Here is a 21,539-nt window from a genome sequence, read left to right as displayed (position 1 = left end):
CTCAACTTTTTTAACATTGAGAAACATTCTTCAGGCTTTGAGAAGCCCCAGAATATGGTTGGGAAGCATAGCTGGGGACACACCCACCCGCGGCCCCTTCCCACCCCCTCCAGGCCCATCATTGGCCAAGGGGTGATTTTTTTTGGCATGACCATATATGGTCATGGTTATGGTCATATGAGCCTCTTGTGGCGCAAAGTGGTAAGGCAAACGTCTGAAAGCTTTGCCCATGAGGCTGGGGGTTCAATCCCAGCAGCCGGCTCAAGGTTGACTCAGCCTTCCATCCTTCCGAGGTCAGTAAAATGAGTACCCAGCTTTCTGCTGGGGGGTAAACGGTAATGACTGGGGAAGGCACTGGCAAACCACCCCGTATTGAGTCTGCCATGAAAACGCTGGAGGGCGTCACCCCAAGGGTCAGACATGACTCGGCGCTTGCACAGGGGATACCTTTACCTTTACCTTATATATGGTCATATCACCCGATAAATGTTTAACAAATTTCAAAAATATACCAGAAATAATTAACTCTCACCCGTTCGGGAAACGCTTCCAGGGCCATCAAGAAACCCCAGGGTTTCATGAAGCCCTGGTTGAGAAAGCCTGCTCCAAAGAGCTGGTTGTGAGAATTCAAACTAAAGGATAACTACATTGAGAATGATTCAGGTGGGTAGCCATATTGGTCTGAAGCAGAAGATTAAAATTTGAGTCCAGTGGTCCCCAACCTTTTTATCACCAGGGACCGGTCAACGCTTGACAATTTTACTGAGGCGCGGGGGGGGGGTAGTCTTTTGCCAAGGGCTGTCGCCACCGCCTGAGCCCCTGCTCCACTTGCTTTCACGCTGGCGCCCCTGACTTCCCACTGCCCACTGGAGGGCGCTGCCAGCAGCAGCTGCGCAGTCCCATGCCGAGGGGGAGCCCCAGCCATGGCGGCTTCTGGAGAGCCCCAAAGGTGAGCCGGTGGCAGAGTGGCAGGGCCGCCCCCGAGGCAGCAGCCGGGGAGGAGGACAAGGAGGAGCCATGGCCCGGTACCGACTGATCCACAGACCAGTACCCGGACAGGGGGTTGGGGACCACTGGTCTAGACCAATGAAGATTGATCCAAAGTATAAGCATTTATTGATTTGAGCAATTCCAAACTAGATCGATTAATCAGAGAATAAGGAAACAAGAATTCTGATGTTAGTTGTTTAACTTGGAGACAGGAGACAAGAAAATACTAGATGGTCAACGTAAGTCAGATGCACTCGGAGACAAAGGTTCGTGTAAGTGGGACATGGTCAGATACAGGAAGAGTTCAAGTTTGTCCAATGTGATGGCATTAGGAATAGGAAAAGGTTAGAGGGCAATGTGAGAGAGCAGCAGGAAATGGAGGTTATGGAAAGGAAGTAGTCAAGTAGGAATGTGAGAGTAAGACGGAGATGGAGAGCAGATAGGAGTTGCTTGGGAAGGGAATAGAACCGGGATCGAGCAAACTGTGATCTTGGCAGCTGGGCACATTTAATCGGAGAGAAGGATACAAAATCAAGAAAAATTGTCCAAATACTCGCAAGAAATAGACTCCAAGTCAAAAATTAGAAGAACCTTCAAGCAAAACTACATTCAAGGGTTAGATAAGGTGACAGGGTTAACGGGACCCTGAAGGGGCTGGATCTGTGGTAACAGCAGACATTACAGTGGGAGGACAATAGACCCTTCAGGTGGAATGTTCATAAAAAAGTAAAAGGAAGCAGGAAAGATGACTGTTAGAAGAAGGAGTGTCTTTGACATGCCTGCATAATACAACTATATGTTTCCTACAGAGGAAAGGAAAACCGAATTTAGGTTTAAAGCATTTTATTTTCCTCCATCAGTAGGAATCTGCTGTCACACGCAGAAAAACAGATGACTTTACACTGCAAATCCTTTCTGCCCTCCTTTTCCACGTAACCCATTCACTTGGTCCCAAATGAACAGCCACTCGCCTTTATAAAATATCCTAGGTAAAGGTAAAGGTATCCCCTGTGCAAGCACCGAGTCATGTCTGACCCTTGGGGTGACGCCCTCTAGCGTTTTCGTGGCAGACTCAATACGGGGTGGTTTGCCAGTGCCTTCCCCAGTCATTACCGTTTACCCCCCAGCAAGCTGGGTACTCATTTTACCGACCTCGGAAGGATGGAAGGCTGAGTCAACCTTGAGCCGGCTGCTGGGATTGAACTCCCAGCCTTATGGGCAAAGCTGTCAGACGGCTGCCTTACCACTCTGCGCCACAAGAGGCTCATTATATACTATACAACGGAGTACCAGTGATAGTGAGAAGCCAGTGCAGAAACCAAGAACATTCAAAGAAATAAAAACAATAACCGGGTCTCCCCCCTCTCCAGAATACGCCCCTGCCAGAATATAACACATAGGTAACCTAAAGACATAGGAATAAGAACACAGTGAGACAACTGGGGCACTCGGGTTTATGGTTTTACGTTTTTTTCTGGTTTTAACTTTTTATCATCATCAGAGTTTATACTTATGGAGAATTATGTTGTACACCACCCCAAGCCTATTAGGGGTTTAAAAATCTAATAAATCAGTGGTTCTCAACCTTCCTAATGCCGCGACCCTTTAATACAGTTCCTCATGTCATGGTGACCCCCAACCATAAAATTATGCAAGGGCTCTTTCACAGAAATTAAACCAAAACTGACCAATGGTGTGAAGATCCATTGATCATGATTGTATATAAACTGGGTTTTTTCTGGGGTTTCTCAGTTCAGTTCTGCCTCTTGTCCCACCATGCTGATCTCACTCTTTTCTGCTGCTCCAGACAGATGAATGCTCTATCCCGATCTACCCTGCAAAGCTGTTGTGTAGATGGTGCCCCCCTCCCCCCGCCAAGCTGCTTGCCCTGACGCAACCCCTGTGAAAGGGTCATTTGATCCCCAAAGGGGTCCTGACCCCCAGGTACAGAACCACTGTAATAAATAATAACAACTTTCGGAGGAACCAGCACAATTTTACAAAGGTAGCACCACCATTAATGAAGTCTTCTGAAAGAAAAAGAGGATGGGCGAGATGTTCATCCTGGGTATGGGAGTTCCATAGTCACAGTATTGTCACCAAGAAGACCTTGCCACTTTATTTTGCCACATTTTTTATTCTCCTTATACTTCCAAGCTCATAGGGATTGCAATATTCTTCCCACCTCAATTTTATCCTCAAAAACAACCTATGAGGTAGTAGTGGAATAGGCTACCTAAGTGGAATAGGCTGCCTAAGGAGGTGGTGAGCTCCCCCTCACTGGCAGTCTTCAAGCAAAGGTTGGATACACACTTTTTTTTTGGATGCTTTAGGATGCTTAGGGCTGATCCTGCGTTGAGCAGGGGGTTGGACTAGATGGCCTGTGTGGCCCCTTCCAACTCTATGATTCTAGGATTCTATAAAAGAACAAGAGGCCAGGAGCAGTACAGACTAACATTTGTGGAAGGGGAGGAGCTTTCGTGAGTCCCTGCTCACTTCTTCAGATACCAAGCAGCAACTCAGAAAAACTCCTACACTACAACAAATGTTAGCCTTTAAAGTGCTACTGGTCTAACATGGTCAGACTAACATGGCTGCCCATCTTGAGTGCAAGAAGGTAACTGGACCAGAGTCCCTCAGCAAGCTCCCGTGACAGACTTCAGCCCATGTGTTCTGCCCTCGCCTGGATAGCCCAGGCTAGCCCGATCTCATCACATCTGGGAAGCTAAGCAGGGTCAGCCCTGGATAGTATTTGGATGAGAGACCTCCAAGGAATCCCAGGGTTGTGACACAGGGGCAAGCAATGGCTAACCAACTCTGAATGTCTCTTGATTTGAAAACCCCGTGAGTCACCATAAGTCAGCTATGACTAGCCACTAGGCTGCACTTCCCACCGACACCTTCCCTGATCATGAAACCCTGGTTGAGAAAGCCTGCTCCAGCAAAATAAAAGAGGAATCTTGGGGGTAGAAAGTATCATCAAAGTTGCTGTTGACCCCACGGGGCAAGAGATTTTCAGAGGTGGCTTGTCATTGCTTCCCTGTGCACAGTGACCCTACAGATTGGGCTGGCCTAGGCTATCCGGGTCAGCAGCATCTCATAGGTGACCAAAAATGTGTAATCATCTTTTGGCGAATCAGCACACCGCTTAATGTACCCTGTGAATACTTTTGCTGTTTCTGTTCTTTCTGGTGGTTCGACTTCCACAAGCCTAACACATTGGTTACTGAATGTCAATTGTACTGACTCACTGTGCGTAACCTGCCTTGGACTATATAAGCTTTAGTAGAACAAGGTTTGAGTCCAGTGACACTTATAAGACCAAGAGACCAATGGTAGACTTATAAGACCAAGAGACCAATGGTAGAATGGTTAAGAGCAGTGGCCTTTAGAGCCGGGTTTGATTCTCCACTCCTCCACCTGCAACGTGCTGGGTGACCTTGGGTTAGTCACAGTCCTGTTAGCACTGTTCTTTAGAGTTTTGTCAGAGCTCTGAGCCCCACCTCCCTCACAGGGTGCCTGCTGTGGGGAGAGGAAAGGAAGGTGACTGTAATCCCCCTTGAGACTCCTTCGGGTAATGAAAAGATGGGCATAAAACTCAACTCTTCAAAATATAATGAAAAGTAAAAGCCCACACATCTTTCCCATGCCGCACTCCCCTTTGGATGTCCCGGTCAGATGCAAAGTCACCCTGATTTTAGGTAGTGAAAAGCAGAGTATAAAAACCAACTCTTCTTCTAAGTTTAATTCCGGGTTGAAGCTTTTGTATGCATGCAAGCTTTTCCAGGAGTGTGCATGCCCATGAACGCTTATACCCAGAATTAAACTTTGTTAGTCTTAGAAGCACCAATGGACTCCAAACTTTGTTCTATTAAACTTTGTTAGTTTTAGAAACGCTGCCGGACTCCATTCTATTAAACTTTGTTAGTCTTAGAAACATCACCAGACTCCAACTTTCTTCTATTAAACTTTGTTAGTCTTAGAAGCACCACCGGACTCCAACTTTGTTCTGTTGCACTTTAGATTCAAGTGGGTAGCCGTGTTTGTCTGAAGCAGCAAGACAAAACAAAATTAGAGTCCAGTGGCATCTTTAAGACCAACACAGATTTATTCAAGCTGCAAGGAAGAATGTGAAAGTTCAGGCCTTGAATAAATCTTTGTTGGTCTTAAAGGTGCCACTGGACTATTGGAACTTTGTTCGTCTTAGAAGGGCTGCTGGACTCCCACTTTGTTCTATCGCTTCAGAGCCACAAGGTTGCATCTAACCCAGGGGTAGTCAAACTGCGGCCCTCCAGATGTCCATGGACTACAATTCCCAGGAGCCCCTGCCAGCATTCGCTCCTGGGAATTGTAGTCCATGGACATCTGGAGGGCCGCAGTTTGACTACCCCTGATCTAACCTTTACCAGAGGCAGCGTGGCCTCCCTCGCAGGGCTGGCCTGCAAACGCAAGGGAGAACTGAGTGCTGAATTGCTCGGGAGAAAGGCGGGATCAAAAGCTGGAAGGGCCTCAGGCCTCCTTCCCTCCTTCTGGGAATGTGGGGCCGGCTCCTTCGCCCCCCTGGCTTCCCACCACCTCCCAGGCCCCCCGGCCTCTCACCCCCGGGCGCCAGGAGAGGGTCCCCGTCCCGTCCGGGCCCCGCCGTCACAATCCGCGGCCGGCCCACCCAACAATCCCCGGGGCCGCCCGGGCCAGGCCAGGCCAGCCCGCGGGAGAGCCCGGGGCCTGGCGAGAGAGGAAAGAGGGCCGCGCGCGCGGATGGTGCCTGAGGGGACCGCCGGCCGCAAGACGAAGGAGCAGCAGCAGCAGGAGCAGGAGGAGGAGGAGGAGGAGGCCGCAGGGAAGCCGCCCCCTGGCCCGGCCTCCGCCTCCGCCTCCGCCTCGGCCCTGCCCAAGCGCCGCCCGTCTCCCCCGCCGCCGCCGCCGCCGCCCGGCCGCCGCCACCACCAGCAGCCGCCGCCGCAGCCGCCCCGCCACCCAATCGGCCGGCCGGGGGAGCGGCGCGGGGCGGGGCTGGAGCCGCCTGGGCCTGGGCCGAAGCCGCCTGCGGCCGCCCCTGCTGCTGCTGCTGCTGCTGCTGCTGCGAGTGCTGCTGCTGAAGCCGGAGCCGGCGGGGGGAAGCAGCCATGCGCCAAGAGAAGCGCTGAGGCGAGCGGCGGCCGTGGCGGCGGCAGGAGCAGCGGCAGCAGGGCCCAGGCCGGGGACGACGAACAGGCGGCGGCGCCTGCAGGAGGAGGAGGAGGAGGAGGACTAGCTGCCGCCGCCGCCGCCGCAACATGCCGCTCGGAGCCCCCTAGCCGCAGCCCGCCGCCCTCTCCCGGCCGGGCCGGGCCGCCTTCCTCCTCCTCCTCCTCGTCGTCGTCGGCCTCCCCCTCGCCGGCCATGCCGAGCGGCAGCGCGTCGCCCTCGCCCCAGGAGGAGTCGCCCGAGCTGGTGCTGCTGCCGCCGCCGCCCAGGCCGCCGCCGGGCCTGCTGCTCCACCACTACCACCACCAACACCACCACCAGCACCACCAGCACCACCACACGGCGGCCCTGGCCCTGGCCCTGCCGGACGCGCGGCTGCTGCGGGACCGCCTGGCCGGCCTGGGCCTCCATGAGGCGGGCGGAGGAGGAGGAGGAGACGACGACGGCGACGAGGAGGAGGAGGACGACGATGGCGGCGGCGGCGGCCTAGAGCTGGACTTGTCGGAGCCGCCTGAGGGAGAGGCGGCGGAGGAGGAGGAGGAAGGCGGCGGCGGCGAGGAAGAGGAGGAGGAGGACGAGCGGGAGCTGCTGCTGCTGGAGCCCGGGGCGGGCGGCGTGGGCCTGGCCTCGCCGCCCTCGCTGCTGCCCCCCGCGCTGGGCTCGGCCCTGCCGCCGCCGCCGCCGTCGGCCTTCGAGGCGCCCGAGGTGGGCGGCTGCGGCGGCGGGGCGGCGCCGCTGTACGGGCCCGGCGACGATGCCCACCACGGCATGATGGCGGCGATGCTCTCGCAGGCCTACGGCGGGGCGGCGGCGGCGGCGGCGGCGGCCGGGGTCCCTCCCGGGCTGGCCCTGAGCGGCGAGCAGGCGGCGCTGCTGCGGAGGAAGAGCGTCAACACCACCGAGTGCGTGCCGGTGCCCAGCTCCGAGCATGTGGCCGAGATCGTGGGCAGGCAGGGTGAGTGAGCGAGCGGGCCTACCTGGCAGGGAGGGAGGGAGGGAGCAAACAAAGCGGGAGCCCAGCCGGGCCCGCGCCCATCTCTCTGCTCCCCAGGGAGCTCGCAAGCCATTGGGGCAGGGGTAGTCAAACGGCGGCCCTCCAGATGTCCATGGACTACAATTCCCAGGAGCCCCTGCCAGCGAACGCTGGCAGGGGCTCCTGGGAATTGTAGTCCATGGACATCTGGAGGGCCGCCGTTTGACTACCCCTGCATTGGGGGGTGGAGGGTCCCGTCAAAAGCGCGCTTAATTTGGGACTGGGTCCCGTGGAGGGCAAGGTCCGTCCCGAGGAAGCTTGCAAAGGGGGGATGGGATTGGGGTTTCTGGGCCTGGCCCTAAACATGGGGCTGGGGTGGGTTGAATGTGGGCTCTTAGGCCCTTTTAACTGGTCAACAAAGTGAGGTTTGAGAACAGGCATTGTTATGGGAAATGAGATTTGCTCCAGAAGAGATTTATGTAGGTTCGCCTATGTAGGAGGAGTATGTAAAGTTGTTGGGGGGGGGGCTTGCTGGATCCCATGCAATGAGATGAGCAGGGGGATGTGATGGGTGGTTTTGGACAGGGCAGGAAAGGCCTTGAAAGTGGGCTGGAGAGTTGGCAAGTCCCCACAAACACACGGGACCTGAGACAGTGTTTGGGGGCCACGGGGAGATGAGCTTGGTGGGTGGAGAACCTGGGGCTTAGGTGGGCCTGGCTGGGAATCTGGTCTTTGTCAGGTAGATTAAAAAGAACAGTGAATTTGGAACCTTGGAAGGAAGGTTTTGTTTTAAGCCTAGGCAAGGGGAAGCAGGGGGGGTGGGTAAAGGGATGTCAGCGGGAAGAATGAGAGACACTTTGTTCCTTTTGCATCCTGCAGAGGAAGAGCTGCTCTGGTTGGTTTTTAGGAGGAAAAGTCCCAAGCTTTTCAATGCATAATGCAAGAGGCCTTAAGCAAGCCTGGGCTTGCTGCACAGAGAGACCGGGCAGATTTTGCTGACGGAAGAGCTTCACAGGTCTGTGAGGTGTTTCCGAAGAAAACTCCAAAAAGAATAGCCGTGGGAGAGGTCTCTCCCATTGAATTGGATGTTATTGCTTCAGAGCAGTGTTTTTTAGACTTCTTAAAAGTGAGACCTGCTTTGATAGTTACTGTAGCTTTTAGAACCCACTTCCATCTTTTTTTTTTTTTGCTTGCCTAACACAGAAATTTCACTTAAGGTGACCCAGAACAATAGTGTATTTCTCATGTTTATAATATTTATAAATACAGAGTAGTGTGCTTTGCACATCACAAATGTCCTTATGGCCGCATAAAGCATTCTGAAGACCCAAATACCTTATAAAGATCCGAATTTTCAACAGGACTCCTAGAACTGCCTCTCTCAGCTTACCCTCTTCTCCTCCTCCTCCCTTCTGGCCCCAAGGCTGGTTTCTGAGGGTCAACAATGAGCTCAGAAACCTTTGAGGAAGTGTTGCATTGGAGGAGGTTTTGTCAGGACAAATAACACTCACGTGGGAGAGATGTGATTCTTGCAGAGTTCAGAAGAGGTCTCCAACTTTATACTGGATCAGATTTAGGGCGGTCTTTAAGAACGCCCTGTCCAAAAAAACAGCAGGGCCCCCAAACAGAATGGCGGGGATGTGTTAGAGTCACCATCAGTTGAGCAAGGTGAGACCAGACTTTGGTTCGTATAATTGGTATATTAAATTCTTGGAGCTATGAGAATTAAACAGAGCCAGGCATGGCATTTGCAGGGCAGTGGTGCTTAAAGCGTTAAACTTTGTGGGGTTGGGTTCAGGCACTAACTTGGCCATGAAGACCAGTGGATGACGCTGGACAGATGGCTCCCTCCGCCTTGATTTTGAGAACAACTGTAGTCCCACCATCTATCCCCTGTTCCTTGGAAGGAGGGAGGGGTTGTGAACCTCCTGAAGACGTGGAGGTGCGGAGGCCTGACCCTTTGCTGAAATATCTCCTTTAGCAAAGGGCTTGGCTGTGGCTCTGCAACTTGAAAATTGTGTGGCCTCTTTCAAGAAAGGGTATGATACACTTTTATTGCATCTTAGTTGGTGATTTGCTATAGGCAAGTGATCCACTGGGAAGGATGCTGCATTGTCGCAGGTATGCCCTCAAGCAAAACAGAGTGGCATGCAACTGTATAGTCGCAGTAGGATAGAAAGGCAGCTCTCTGGTGGAAAACAAGCACTTGGGTTCTTAGGCTGTGGAGGGGGGCGTGTTGTTAAGTAAAGAGCAGAGCACTTCTTGGGCATATAAGTCAGGTGAGGCACAGCTGGTCTTTCCAAGCTTTTAAAAGCAACTTTTTATCTGTTAAAATTGTTGCACTCCCTTCTCTGCGTATGATAAAGTTCCTCCGGTTTTTCCTACAAACAGTTGCACAAATGCTGCTCTTCAACCTATTCTTAGCCAGGAGGTTCAATTCTCCAGTGTGTCCCCCCCCCCCCCCGCCCCGGACACTGTTGTCCTCCATTTTAAAGCTGTTTCCCCCACCCCATCTGTCCCTTTTCTTTGCCGGTCTGGGGATACAATAAACTGAAGCTGGCGGGAAGGACCTCCTTTGCGAGTGCAGCAAAGCACCAGGACCGGAGTGACCTTGGAAGTATAAACAAAGAGCTGAAACGGGAGCAGTGGAGTTTGCAGATGTAAAGATAAGCTGTAAAAGCCGGGTGTTACTTTTTGCAGTGTTCTTTTCCTAGCAAACTCCCTCATAAAATCCTCAGAAAATCCTCAGGGAGGGGGGGGGGGAGGCAGCCTCAATTGCAACTGGCCATGAAATGTACCAGCCTTAAGTTATTTGCTCCCAGCAAAGATATAGCTACTGGTATCCACCGTCTGTGGACTTTTGAAGGGCTGCTGGGTATGGGCAGAGAAAATACATTCTGAACTTTTAAGCTGATGAATTTCCATTCATACTGAGTCGGACCAAAACCGAAAGGCAAGAGTTTGACGGTGAACAGAAAGCAGGTTGTATTCGCTGTTTGCCTGGCCAAGGTCTCTGACCCTCCTATTCCAGCTTCCTGTTATTGCTTCTGCCAATTAACCTGTTTTTCAAACTGGGCTTTTTATGATAAGTGCGTGGCTTGTGATGTCATAAAAATCAAATGTAATCACTTCCCTATGGAGGTTGCAATCGCGTCTGAGAAACACATACAGCTGCTTGTTTCTTAGAGGAAAACTGCTTGAAAAACAGGCCCTTAACTGATTTAGGAGCTGCTTCTCAGCCTTTTACCTGTAAATTGTTTAAATTCAGTTAATCAGCATTTTTAAACTTCAGCGTGTTTGAGGTGCTGAGGGAAGTGTCAAATTGACCTCTTATTCTTGGGGAAGGTTGTTATTTTATTGTTAGCATTCTGTATTACAGCAACAGATTAGAAACAAAATAGCCTCAAAAAAGAATACCCCCCCCCCCAGGAGCTGCTTCCACCAATTTAATCATCAGGCACTGTAGTTGATCAGGGTACCGATTAAAGCGTTAGTCTTGATAAAAAGTTATGTAACAGATCTCTTTAACATGTTGCCCAGAGGATAAATGGTTACCTAAAAGCTGTTATGTGTGAAGAGTTTAGTGTGCCAGTGTCTTCTACCCATAGTAAATGGCAAGTTGAATGAGAAATTCTGTCTCTAGTGGGTTTGCCAGGTGCCTGGAGAGAAAAAAATATGACCTGCCCCTTTAATAGTGTCTTAAGATGATCTTATTTGTCAGGTGATATTATTTACCTCTGCATGAAGAAGTTCCGTTGTCTCCTTTAAAGGGGCAGGATGTTTTTTCTCAAGCATGCTGGCCATACTAGTCTCTAGAAGAGCACCTGGGAATCATGCACAGTAGTGCTTTCTGAGTAGCCTTTAGTATAATAGTAATAATATAAATCTAGTTCTAACGATGCATATTAAATAGATAGCTGATAAATCCCTTAGCAAGCTACTATGGAAGTTTCTCAGCTCCATGCTTTTTCAGCTACTTGTTCATGATGGGGGGAAAAAAACCCAATCTAAATTCACACTCCATTTGCTCTGGATGGCTATTTGTAGCTGACTTGGAAGATTTGAGTCATACTGTGTTTTATTTATTTATTTATTTAGATTTCTGTACCGCCCATTTCTTCCATTAAGGTAAGAGGAGCAATAGAGAATGTGCGTCTGTACAGAAAATCAGAAGGAGTGTGTAAAGGCTTACTCAAAAGCAGAATATATAAAGGTAAAGATATCCCCTGTGCAAGCACCGGGTCATGTCTGACCCTTGGGGTGATGCCCTCTAACGTTTTCATGGCAGACTCAATACGGGGTGGTTTGCCAGTGCCTTCCCCAGTCATTACCGTTTACCCCCCAGCAGCGAGCTGGGTACTCATTTTACCGACCTCAGAAGGATGGAAGGCTGAGTCAACCTTGAGCCGGCTGCTGGGATTGAACTCCCAGCCTCATGGTCAAAGTACATTCTCTGGAACTTGATGGTTACAAACTTCTCGAGGGTCTTTCATTATTGCTGGCTTCAGCCATTCCATTTTATGTGTGTTAGGCTAAGGCAGTTTTCCATGTGACCCCAATACAGAGCAGCCATGGAAAAGTTCATGTTATGAGCTAGAAATAGGATACTGGGCCAATATTGTCAGCAGACTGTTCTTTGCCCAAAAATGCCCGTGTGTAAGCGGCAGGTTTCCTTTATTACAGGGGTAGTCAAACTGCGACCCTCCAGATGTCCGTGGACTACAATTCCCAGGAGCCCCTGCCAGCATTTGCTGGCAGGGGCTCCTGGGAATTGTAGTCCACGGACATCTGGAAGGCCGCAGTTTGACTACCCCTGCTTTATTATTTCCATGAGCAAGGGTCAAGCTCAGGAACAACAAGATTTCCTAAGGGGGCTTTGACACTCACAAGCTTCTCCCCTGCTATTCTTATTGGTCTTGAAGGTGCAACTGGAATGGAATCTTGCTCTTTTGCCACAGACCAGCATGGCTGAACTACATTTATTTCACGTAATGTGTTGGTAATGACAGCAGTGACGCCAGCTTGCCTCCCAAGCCCTTCAGGGCTGTGGGTCATCCCTAGTAACATACCGAAGCATTTCCTGCAGGTTGCCTGCTACTACTGCTGGCTGTGTACCAATGAGGACATAAATAGTCACTTTATAGGCCAGGAGTACCTGACTTTCTTTGAGCCTCGGGCACCTTTAGAATTCTGTCACGGGTGCTAGAAAATAGCTGCCGCAAGAGGTAGAGCCAGCCATAAAACGGCTGTCTGTGGCTTTCGTTCAGGCTTACGGTAAATATCCTTGCGCTTAGTTGGTGGCTGATGCTCCAGCAGCATTTTAAGAAAACGTCTACAGCCAGTCTCCCATGGCTGGGCAAAAATCTCACCAGGTTCCAGCCACTGTCGAAAAATACTTGGTGGGTGTCAGGAAAGATGATGGCAGGTGTCATGGTGCCCATGGGCACCCCGTTGAAGATCCCTGACTTAGGACATGAAATACTTGACTGTCATTTGACTGACAGATGGATGAAGCATACCTTTCTCAATGAGTCAAATGAGGAGGGGCCTTGTTCCAGCTCTAGAGCATCATCTTGGCATGCAGAAGGTCTCAGGCTTATTCCCCTGCATCTCCTGTTATATGCCAGCTAGGTGTAGTGGTTAGGTGTGCAGACTTCTAATCTGGCATGCCGGGTTTGATTCTGCACTCCCCCACATGCAACCAGCTGGGTGACCTTGGGCTCGCCACGGCACTGATAAAACTGTTCTGACTGAGCAGTGATATCAGGGCTCTCAGCCTCACCGACCTCACAGGGTATCTGTTGTGGGGAGAGGAAGGGAAGGCGACTGTAAGCTGCTTTGAGACTCCTTTGGGTAGAGAAAAGCAGCATATAAGAACCAACTCTTCTTTTTCTTCTTCTTAAAGGGCCTGGCAGTAGGTGATGTGAAAGACTTCTGCCTGAGAATTGCTGCCACTCTAGCAGACAATACTGATGGATCAAGAGTCTGATACAATATAAGGCAATTTCATGTGTTCATGTGTGTCCTGCCGTATCATGAATAGTTTTGTGTGCCAGCTGCAATTTCCAGGTCAGGTACAAGCGTAGGCCAGCATAAACAACTTGGAAGGTTATCAAATAGAACTCACAGTAAAACCTCCACAGAAGCCAGAAAACCCACAACAACCAGTTGACTCTGGCTGTGAAAGCTTTTGGCAGTTCAGTATTTCTCACTCAGACCAGCAGTGGCTGTCGAGGCGCTCAGACAGACGTCTTTTGCATCACTGGAGTTGCCAGGAATTGAACCTGGGTTCTTCTGCATGCCAAGCAGATGCTCTGCCTGTGAGCCACAGACCCTCCCATCATAGGGGATAGCATTACATGGATTTTCCTTGCACATGCCCACTTTTACCAGCTGGCCTAGGCTGCTTTGCTGAACAGGACAGGCATAAAAGTGGCATGAAGTGAGTTGATTGTAGCCTGGCGACCCTAGTGCATGCTGCCATAATGACCCCCTGGGCCCTTTAGCTTTAGGGGGAAGTGATCTGCCTTTGCTTTTAAGTAGTGTACACCAGTGGTCCCCAACCTTTTTATCACTGGGGACCGGTCAATGCTTGACAATTTTACTGAGGCCCGGGAGGGGGGTAGTCTTTTAACAAGGGACATCACCGCCGCTGCCTGAGCCCCTGCTCCATTTGCTTGCTCGCTGGCGCCCCTGACTTCCCGCTGCCCGCTGGGGGGCGCTGCCAGCAGCAGCTATACAGTGCCACACTGAGCGGGAGCCCCAGCCATGGCGGCTGCTGGAGAGCACCAAAGGTGAGCCGGCGGTAGAATGCCAGGGCAGCCCCTGAGGCAGCAGTCGGGGAGGAGGACGAGGAGGAGCCACGGCCCGGTACCAACTGATCCATGGACCAGTCCCTGGACCGGTGGTTGGGGACCACTGGTATACACCACGTAAACATGGCTTCTTGTTTGGGGAGCTTGGTTAAAAATGTCTGCTCAGAAGTTCAAAAAGACTCTTTAGGCAAGTATTTTTCAAACTTTTGACCATGGAGGAACCCCTGAAATACTTTTTCCGGCTTCTAGGAGCCCTGGAAGTGATGCCAGCTGACCATACCTCCTTGTCACACCGTCTCCCTCTCTCCCGGAAGTGCCACGTCACCGGAAGTGACATCACCGCCTGCTTTAACAGACAGGCTCAAGGAGGACAGAGGGAGGAGAGACAGCAGGCAGATTAAGGTGGGGGTAGGCGTTCAGGCTCTGCCCCCTTCCAGGCACAGCAGCCACAAGAGAGCTCATGCTTGGGAGGGGGAACAATGGAAACAGCCAGCTTCTTAGCTTGTGACTGAGTCCATTAAGGCAGGAGGGAAAAGGCTGCAGACCCCCTCTGGAATGCCTGCGGACCCCCATTGGTCCCTGGCCCCCTGGTTGGGAATCCCTGCTTTAGGCAGACACAATTCCCCCTGCCTTAACCAGTCCAGTCTGGTAGCTGTGGCAGTGGGGGCTGGGGGAATGATAGCAACTCGTGCTTCACACTAATAAGATTCAGGCTTTTAACAAACCAATGAATCCAGATAGCAAGGCTGGGAAAGGGAGACCTTTGGAATTCTGACACAGGCCACGATTGGCTGCCCCAAGCAGCAGAACCAACCACGCGGAGGAAGTCCAGGGGTGAAGGGGTGTGGTTTGAAACAAAAGGAGTGGGAGAGGATAAATCCACCCCTGCAAATTCAGTCCGCACAGCCCATCAGATCTCCGGCGACCACTCAGAAGCCCTGCTGGGGAATAGCCCCACCTTCTTTCTAAAAAACTTGGTTGGCAAATATTTATTGAAAACGTTTCTGTGCTGCCTTTCTACCCAAGTAGGGTCCCCAAGGCTGCAAACATTAAGACATTTCAATATCAAACTATTAAAAATAAGCTATTGGGGGTTTGCCAAGCAAACTTCGCCTGGCTTTGCAATCGCCCGGCTTTGCCTTGAGACTTCGCCTGGCTTTGCAATCGCTCAGCAGTATTTATGAAAAGTGTTGCCCTTGCATGCACATGTGCCCTGAAAACCACAGTCATTCCCTTTGAGCTATGAGAGCTGCCCTTGGAGCGTGGTGCCCGACTCTGTTATCACCCAAGTTCCAGAAATCTCTCTTGCTCTAATGTGAACTCTGTTTTTAAATCTTATTTTGAGCACGGCCACAGAATTTTGAGAAACCGTCACCTGCACTTCAGAATGAAAGGCAAAGACGGTGTGGAAATTTCTGCTCGCTGTAACAGTGAGTATAGGCCTCGGAACTGGGCTTGGCTAAGCATCTAGGACCGGATCATTTTAGCCTGTGTAGTTAAAAGGGTCGTCAAAGCGCGGCCCTCCAGATGTCCATGGACTACAATTCCCATGAGCCCCTGCCAGCGTTTGCTGGCAGGGGCTCATGGGAATTGTAGTCCATGGACATCTGGAGAGCCGCGCTTTGACTACCTCTGCGTTAAACAATGTAAGTTCCCCCTGGAATCTCCCATCCCAGCAGGCATTTTCTTGTTTTGAACACGTATAGCTTTCAGAGCTACAGAACAGTCAAAAGAAAAATTGAAGGTGTATGCTGTTACTGATCTCTCTCGATCGACATAAATAGTAATTTTCATTTTTTTAGGGGGGAAGAGTACAATTAAACAAATGTTTAAATGGCAGAGGTTTTTAAGAAGTATGAATGGATTCCCCACTTGGCTGCTTGTTCTTACCTGTATTCTGTCAGTCTGTTTGATCTTTGCTTAGTTGAAAAGTCTTCATTTTTTTTTTAGTGTTCTTGGAATCATCAGAGGAGGAGGATCTCTGAGCTTTGCAAAGCGAGGGGGGTGGGCAGTACCCAAAGCCAATTTTATTCTCTGGAAGTCACCATGAGACTTGGATTCTGTCAACTCCACATTTGTACAGTAGTTTAGAAATAATGTCAGCTCAGGAGGAATGTTTCTTTCAGAAGCTCTTAGCCATCAAAGTTAAATGGAGCTTCCATATGTAGAGGCCGCATACCAGATCCTTGGGATAAACATTGACCTAGTTGACTTCATGCTCTACTTGTGTGCGTCCTGGGGACATCTGCTTAGTCATGGTCATAGATGGAATGCTGGATAGTTAGACCTCTAGGCTGCATTCCGATATTAAGGTAAACCACAGTTTAATTTAAAGTGTGAATTGTGCCTAAATAACCCCACTGGTCACCTACTAGATACACAAAACAAATCCTGGTTTGTTTGCTTCTTGCCTCTTCTCAGGCAGCGAGGTCATTTTGGTTGGGTATCCAAAGGTTGGGGGGGGGGAGGAGAAATAAATTTAACAAAATATGTATATTTAATACAAAGCGCATTAAAAACATAGACACGTTCTGACCTTGAAATAGTGAATATTTAAAGCCCTGAATCTAGATCAAATGATAGAATATCTCTAGATCAGGGGTAGTCAAACTGCGGCCCTCCAGATGTCCGTGGACTACAATTCCCAGGAGCCCCCTGCCAGCGAATGCTGGCTGGGGCTCCTGGGAATTGTAGTCCATGGACATCTGGAGGGCCGCAGTTTGACTACCCCTGCTCTAGATTAATAGCCTTGAACCAGTAAAACAGGGGTAACAATTCAGTATCTCTACGTTGATAACCCTAGGTAAAGGTAAAGGTATCCCCTGTGCAAGCACCGAGTCATGTCTGACCCTTGGGGTGACGCCCTCTAGCGTTTTCATGGCAGACTCAATACGGGGTGGTTTGCCAGTGCCTTCCCCAGTCATCACCGTTTACCCCCCAGCAAGCTGGGTACTCATTTTACCGACCTCGGAAGGATGGAAGGCTGAGTCAACCTTGAGCCGGCTGCTGGGATTGAACTCCCAACCTCATGGGCAAAGCTTTCAGGCGGCTGCCTTACCACTCTGCGCCACAAGAGGCTCTAACAATTCAGTATCTCTACGTCGATAACCCTAAACTACATTAAAATGGAACCGAACGTCCTTCAGCTGCCAAGCCTTCCTCAGTGGTCAAATTATTGTATAAATGCACATTGTGGCATATAAACATATGTTAGTGCCAATGCACATTGATTATAAGGCCTGAAAATGAATAAAAGGTGGAATTATTCAGTATTTTCTCAGACTCTGGCTGAGGAGGACATTTCTCCTGTAGTGCTTGCTTATACCCAAGTGGCCACAAAGAGTAACCCTATTTGGCAAGCTGTAGTTTGTGAATTCAGATATCACGCCAAACAACAATGAGTACAGACTATGGTTAACAAAGCCAGCTTTAGACACTGGTTTAAAATCTTGATATTGATTTGATATTGAGATTGTGATATCTGAAAGAAGTTTTAGGCAGTCCGTAAACTACTGCTTGAAAGAGCCTCTTGTGGCGCAGAGTGGTAAGGCAGCCGTCTGAAAGCTTTGCCCATGAGGCTGGGAGTTCAATCCCAGCAGCCAGCTCAAGGTTGACTCAGCCTTCCATCCTTCCGAGGTCGGTAAAATGAGTACCCAGTTTGCTGGGGGGTGAACGATAATGACTGGGGAAGGCACTGGCAAACCACCCCGTATTGAGCCTGCCATGAAAACGCTAGAGGGCGTCACCCCAAGCGTCAGACATGACCCGGTGCTTGCACAGGGGGTACCTTTACCTTTTACCTTTAAACTACTGCTTATAGTAGTGTTTGTATGCAGCCTTGGGTATCACAGAAAGCTATGATTAATCCAAGGCTAGAGATGGAAGCTGCTGGCGTTCCATGTTTGCAGGCTCCCTCCCTTTTTCCATTTGTACATGGCCCTAGACCAAAACTTCTTGGTTTACTCACACCCCAGTTTGCCAACTGCAAGTTCCTGGAAGAATTGGACTTTATGCCTCACAAGCTGGAATTCAAAGCAGGGATGAGACAGGTTTAATATCTGGTTTGTGAGGGGTAAACAAACCCCAGTTGGCCCAGGCGCTTGTGTTTCGCCATTACGGCAAATTGGCACTTGAACAAACCTGGCAATTTTTGATCAAGCACCCTGTATGAGAAGAGGAGGAGGAGAAAGGGAAGTGGAGAGGAGTGAATGTGTGAACTTGCTGAGGGTGCCCGATCTAAGTTTAATTACAGCCTGTCTGAATGCAGCCTTTGCCTGATCCAGGAGTGGTGCACTTATGGTGCTTGCAGAAAAATACAAGACATGGAAGAGGAATTAATTTGTGTTAATAATTAGGGGTAAATAGTGGGCACAGTGACAGTAATCGTCATGGCTAAAATTGGCAAGTGACGTTAACTTAAAAGTAGGCACGGGGGACGTCAAGACTGCAATTTAGTGGGATACGGTTCCTTTAGCAGCCTTTCTCAACTTTCTTTTTCCCATTGAGAAATCTCTGGAACATTCTTCAGGCTTCGAGAAACCCCAGAAGTGGTGCAATCACGCAGGATATGGTTGGGAAGCAGAGCTGTGGACACACCCACCTGGAGCTCCTCCCCTTCCCACCCCCTCCAGGCCCATTATTGGCCATTGGGGGAGGGGTTGACATGCCCATATATGATCATATCACACAATAAATGCTTAACAAATTTTAAAATATATATATATAAGAATAATTAACTCCTACCAATCCAGGGCCATCAAGAAACCCCAGGGTTTCACAAAACCCTGCTTTAAAGTGAGGACTTAACAGGGACGTGATAACCTAACCAGGTAAGGTAATTCCACAACCTGATGACAAATGTCTTCAGACCTGAATTACTGTCAGCTAAAATACGCTGTTGCCATTCCATGGAGCAAAAGGCTCCGATATTGTATTCTGAATGGGTTAGATAAATGAGGTCCCTTTTCCCCCCTTGCCCTCTGATTCAAGAGTTGGAGCTGCACACCTCCCACCTCTACAGCTCTCTTGAGAATTTATAACCTTCCATTCAGTGCAGTCGATAGAAACGACCGCTGGGCAGGGCTGCAGTAAGTCACTGGGCAGCTCCTTTCTCTTTTACTACAAGTTTTGCTCTGTACTATGCGATCGAGTTGTTCAGAATGATTTAGTGTCCCCCTCCCCCCCCCCCTCTAATGGACAGAGTTGAGCACAGTTGACAGCAGGCAGAGGATTAAGGCCAGGCGCAAGATTTAGTGACCTGCCCTTGAGAATTAGCTACTGTCCGCCCCATTGATTGGCTTGGTTTCCCTCCGGCTTCAGTTTAGTGGCTAGCCTTGCTTACTGTGTGTGATGACATCACAGCCTCATGGCCGTCTTTGTCCAGCGAGGGACCAGAGACACTTCCCCCCATGGGATTTCCTAAGAGCCTTTGCAACTTCCACCCCTCTAGCAATGATATTGTGAAGGTCAGACTGAGCCTTTTCTCCAATTCTCCAAAATGGAATCTTGGAAAACTGGCTGCATGTTCCTGGTTCTAGTCCACCTCTGGCTGACGTTGACTCTGTGGAAGCCCCCTGAGAACCATGCGGAAGCCGTCCTGAACTGTTTGGGAGGAAAGCCAGATAATAAATAATGTGTCATTTCAAGAGAGAACCCTTCTTGGAGATAGATTCAAGTGGGTAGCCGTGTTGGTCTGAAGTAGCACGGCAAAATTTGAGTCCAATAATTTACTTTTGCTTTATATCTGTACTCTTATGATACTTGTTCCATTTTGTCTGAGGAAGTGTGCATTCCCACGAAACCCATTGCCTTGAATAAATCTTTGTTGGTCTTAAAGGTGCTGTTGGACCCATATTTTGTGGTACTTCTTGGAGAGTGATTCTGAACAGGCAAAGGGCTAGCATATACAAGCATAATTTAGCGGTTGATGGAGTTTGCTCCTTTTTCGCGTAAGAGTTTCTCTCCATTGTCCCTATAAAGCTTTCAAGGGAACAGCTAATAATTGCGAAGTGATACCAAGTAGAAAGAAACCCGATATATTGGATGATGGTGATCCATTCTGCAAACAGTGGCACCTTTGGCTGAAGCATCCTTTGCATCGGGGAAAAGGAATGCTGGAAGTGGTGTGTGTGGGGATCACCACTATCCTCGGAACAGGTCTACAGTGACAAGACATATAAACATTTGATCGTATAAACCAGGGATTCCTAACCAGGGCTCCGTGGCCTTTCCCCTCCTGCCTTAATAGAGTAATTTTTTACCACCATGTTTAAATACTATGCATGATTTATTATTTGGGGGAAGTTAGACAGTATTTGGGGGAAGTTAGACATTTTCTCCAAGATCACTGCAGATGGGGACTGCAGCAAAGGAATTAAAAGACGCTTGGTCATGGGGAGGAAAGCTATGGCAAATCTAGATAGCATCCTAAAAAGCAGAGACGTCACCCTGCCAACAAAAGTGCGTTTAGTCAAGGCTATGGTCTTCCCAGTTGCAATGTATGGCTGCAAAAGTTGAACCATAAGGAAGGCCGAGCGTCAAAGAATTGAGGCTTTTGAACTCTGGTGCTGGAGAAGACTCTTGCGAGTCCCTTGGACTACAAGGCAAACAAACCGGTCAGTCCTAGAGGAGGTCAGCCCTGACTGCTCCTTAGAAGGCCAGATCCTGAAGATGAAACTCAAATACTTTTGGCCACCTCATGAGAAGAAAGGACTCCCTGGAGAAGAGCCTAATTCTGGGAGCGATCGAGGGCAAAAGAAGAAGGGGACGACAGAGAATGAGGTGGTTAGATGGAGTCACTGAAGCAGTTGGTGCGAGCTTAAATGGACTCCGGGGAATGGTAGAGGACAGGAAGGCCTGGAGGATCATTGTCCATGGGGTCACGATGGGTCGGACACGACTTCGCACTTAACAACAACTAGATACCAAGCGTATCCTTTCCTAAGGCGTAGGTTGGGGGGAAGTAACTGCTCAGAGTCTCCAGAGTCTCAGATCGGAGTTGTTCACATCACTCACTGCCTGGTCCTTTTTCTTTCTTTTTTTTTAAACTGGAGGTGCTAGAGATTGAAACTGGGCCCTTCTGCATGGCAACAAGATGCTCCAACACTGACTTAATGTTTCAATTTTATTAAATTTAACATGTTAATCCAGTTTTGCAAATCACCACAATTCTCTAGGCCCACCCCACCCCACATACTCGGCAGCCTGGTTGCCCTCAAATATACTGACTTGCGTCCAACCGATTAGTACACCTTTTTAAAAAGTGGGAAATAACTTAGTTCATATACAATGTAATAATAGTAAAATTATAAAACTAGGTTCGGAAATCGTATTGTTAGTTTATTTTATTAATATTCCTCTTGGCTACAGAGGAAAGGATGCGCAGTAACGAGTTTAAACTACAAGTACAACGATATAGGCTAGATATCAGGAAAAAAATGTTCACAGAGTAGTTCAGCAGTGGAATAGGCTGCCTAAGGAGGTGGTGAGCTCCCCCTCACTGGCAGTCTTTAAGCAAAGGTTGGATACACACTTTTCTTGGATGCTTTAGGACAGTGGTCCCCAACCCCCAGTCT

The 21,539-nt window shown here is 49.6% G+C and overlaps 1 protein-coding gene across 1 annotated transcript in view; it reads left to right on the top strand.

Moving 5' to 3' along the window:
* The first annotated feature begins 5,690 nt into the window (after nucleotides 1-5,690).
* Nucleotides 5,691-21,539, top strand: part of MEX3C (mex-3 RNA binding family member C) — a 49,586-nt gene continuing 33,737 nt past the window's right edge. Inside the window, exon 1 of the mRNA XM_077346793.1 lies at nucleotides 5,691-7,132. Within this exon, the coding sequence (XP_077202908.1) occupies nucleotides 5,749-7,132 (1,384 nt within the window). The 5' untranslated portion in view covers nucleotides 5,691-5,748. The remainder of the gene's footprint in view (nucleotides 7,133-21,539) is intronic.

Source organism: Paroedura picta, chromosome 7, assembly GCF_049243985.1.
Source record: "Paroedura picta isolate Pp20150507F chromosome 7, Ppicta_v3.0, whole genome shotgun sequence".
Taxonomy (NCBI): Eukaryota; Metazoa; Chordata; class Lepidosauria; order Squamata; family Gekkonidae; genus Paroedura; species Paroedura picta.
The sequence above is the reverse complement of the archived record's forward strand: the minus strand, read 5'-3'. Positions and strand labels throughout refer to the sequence as shown.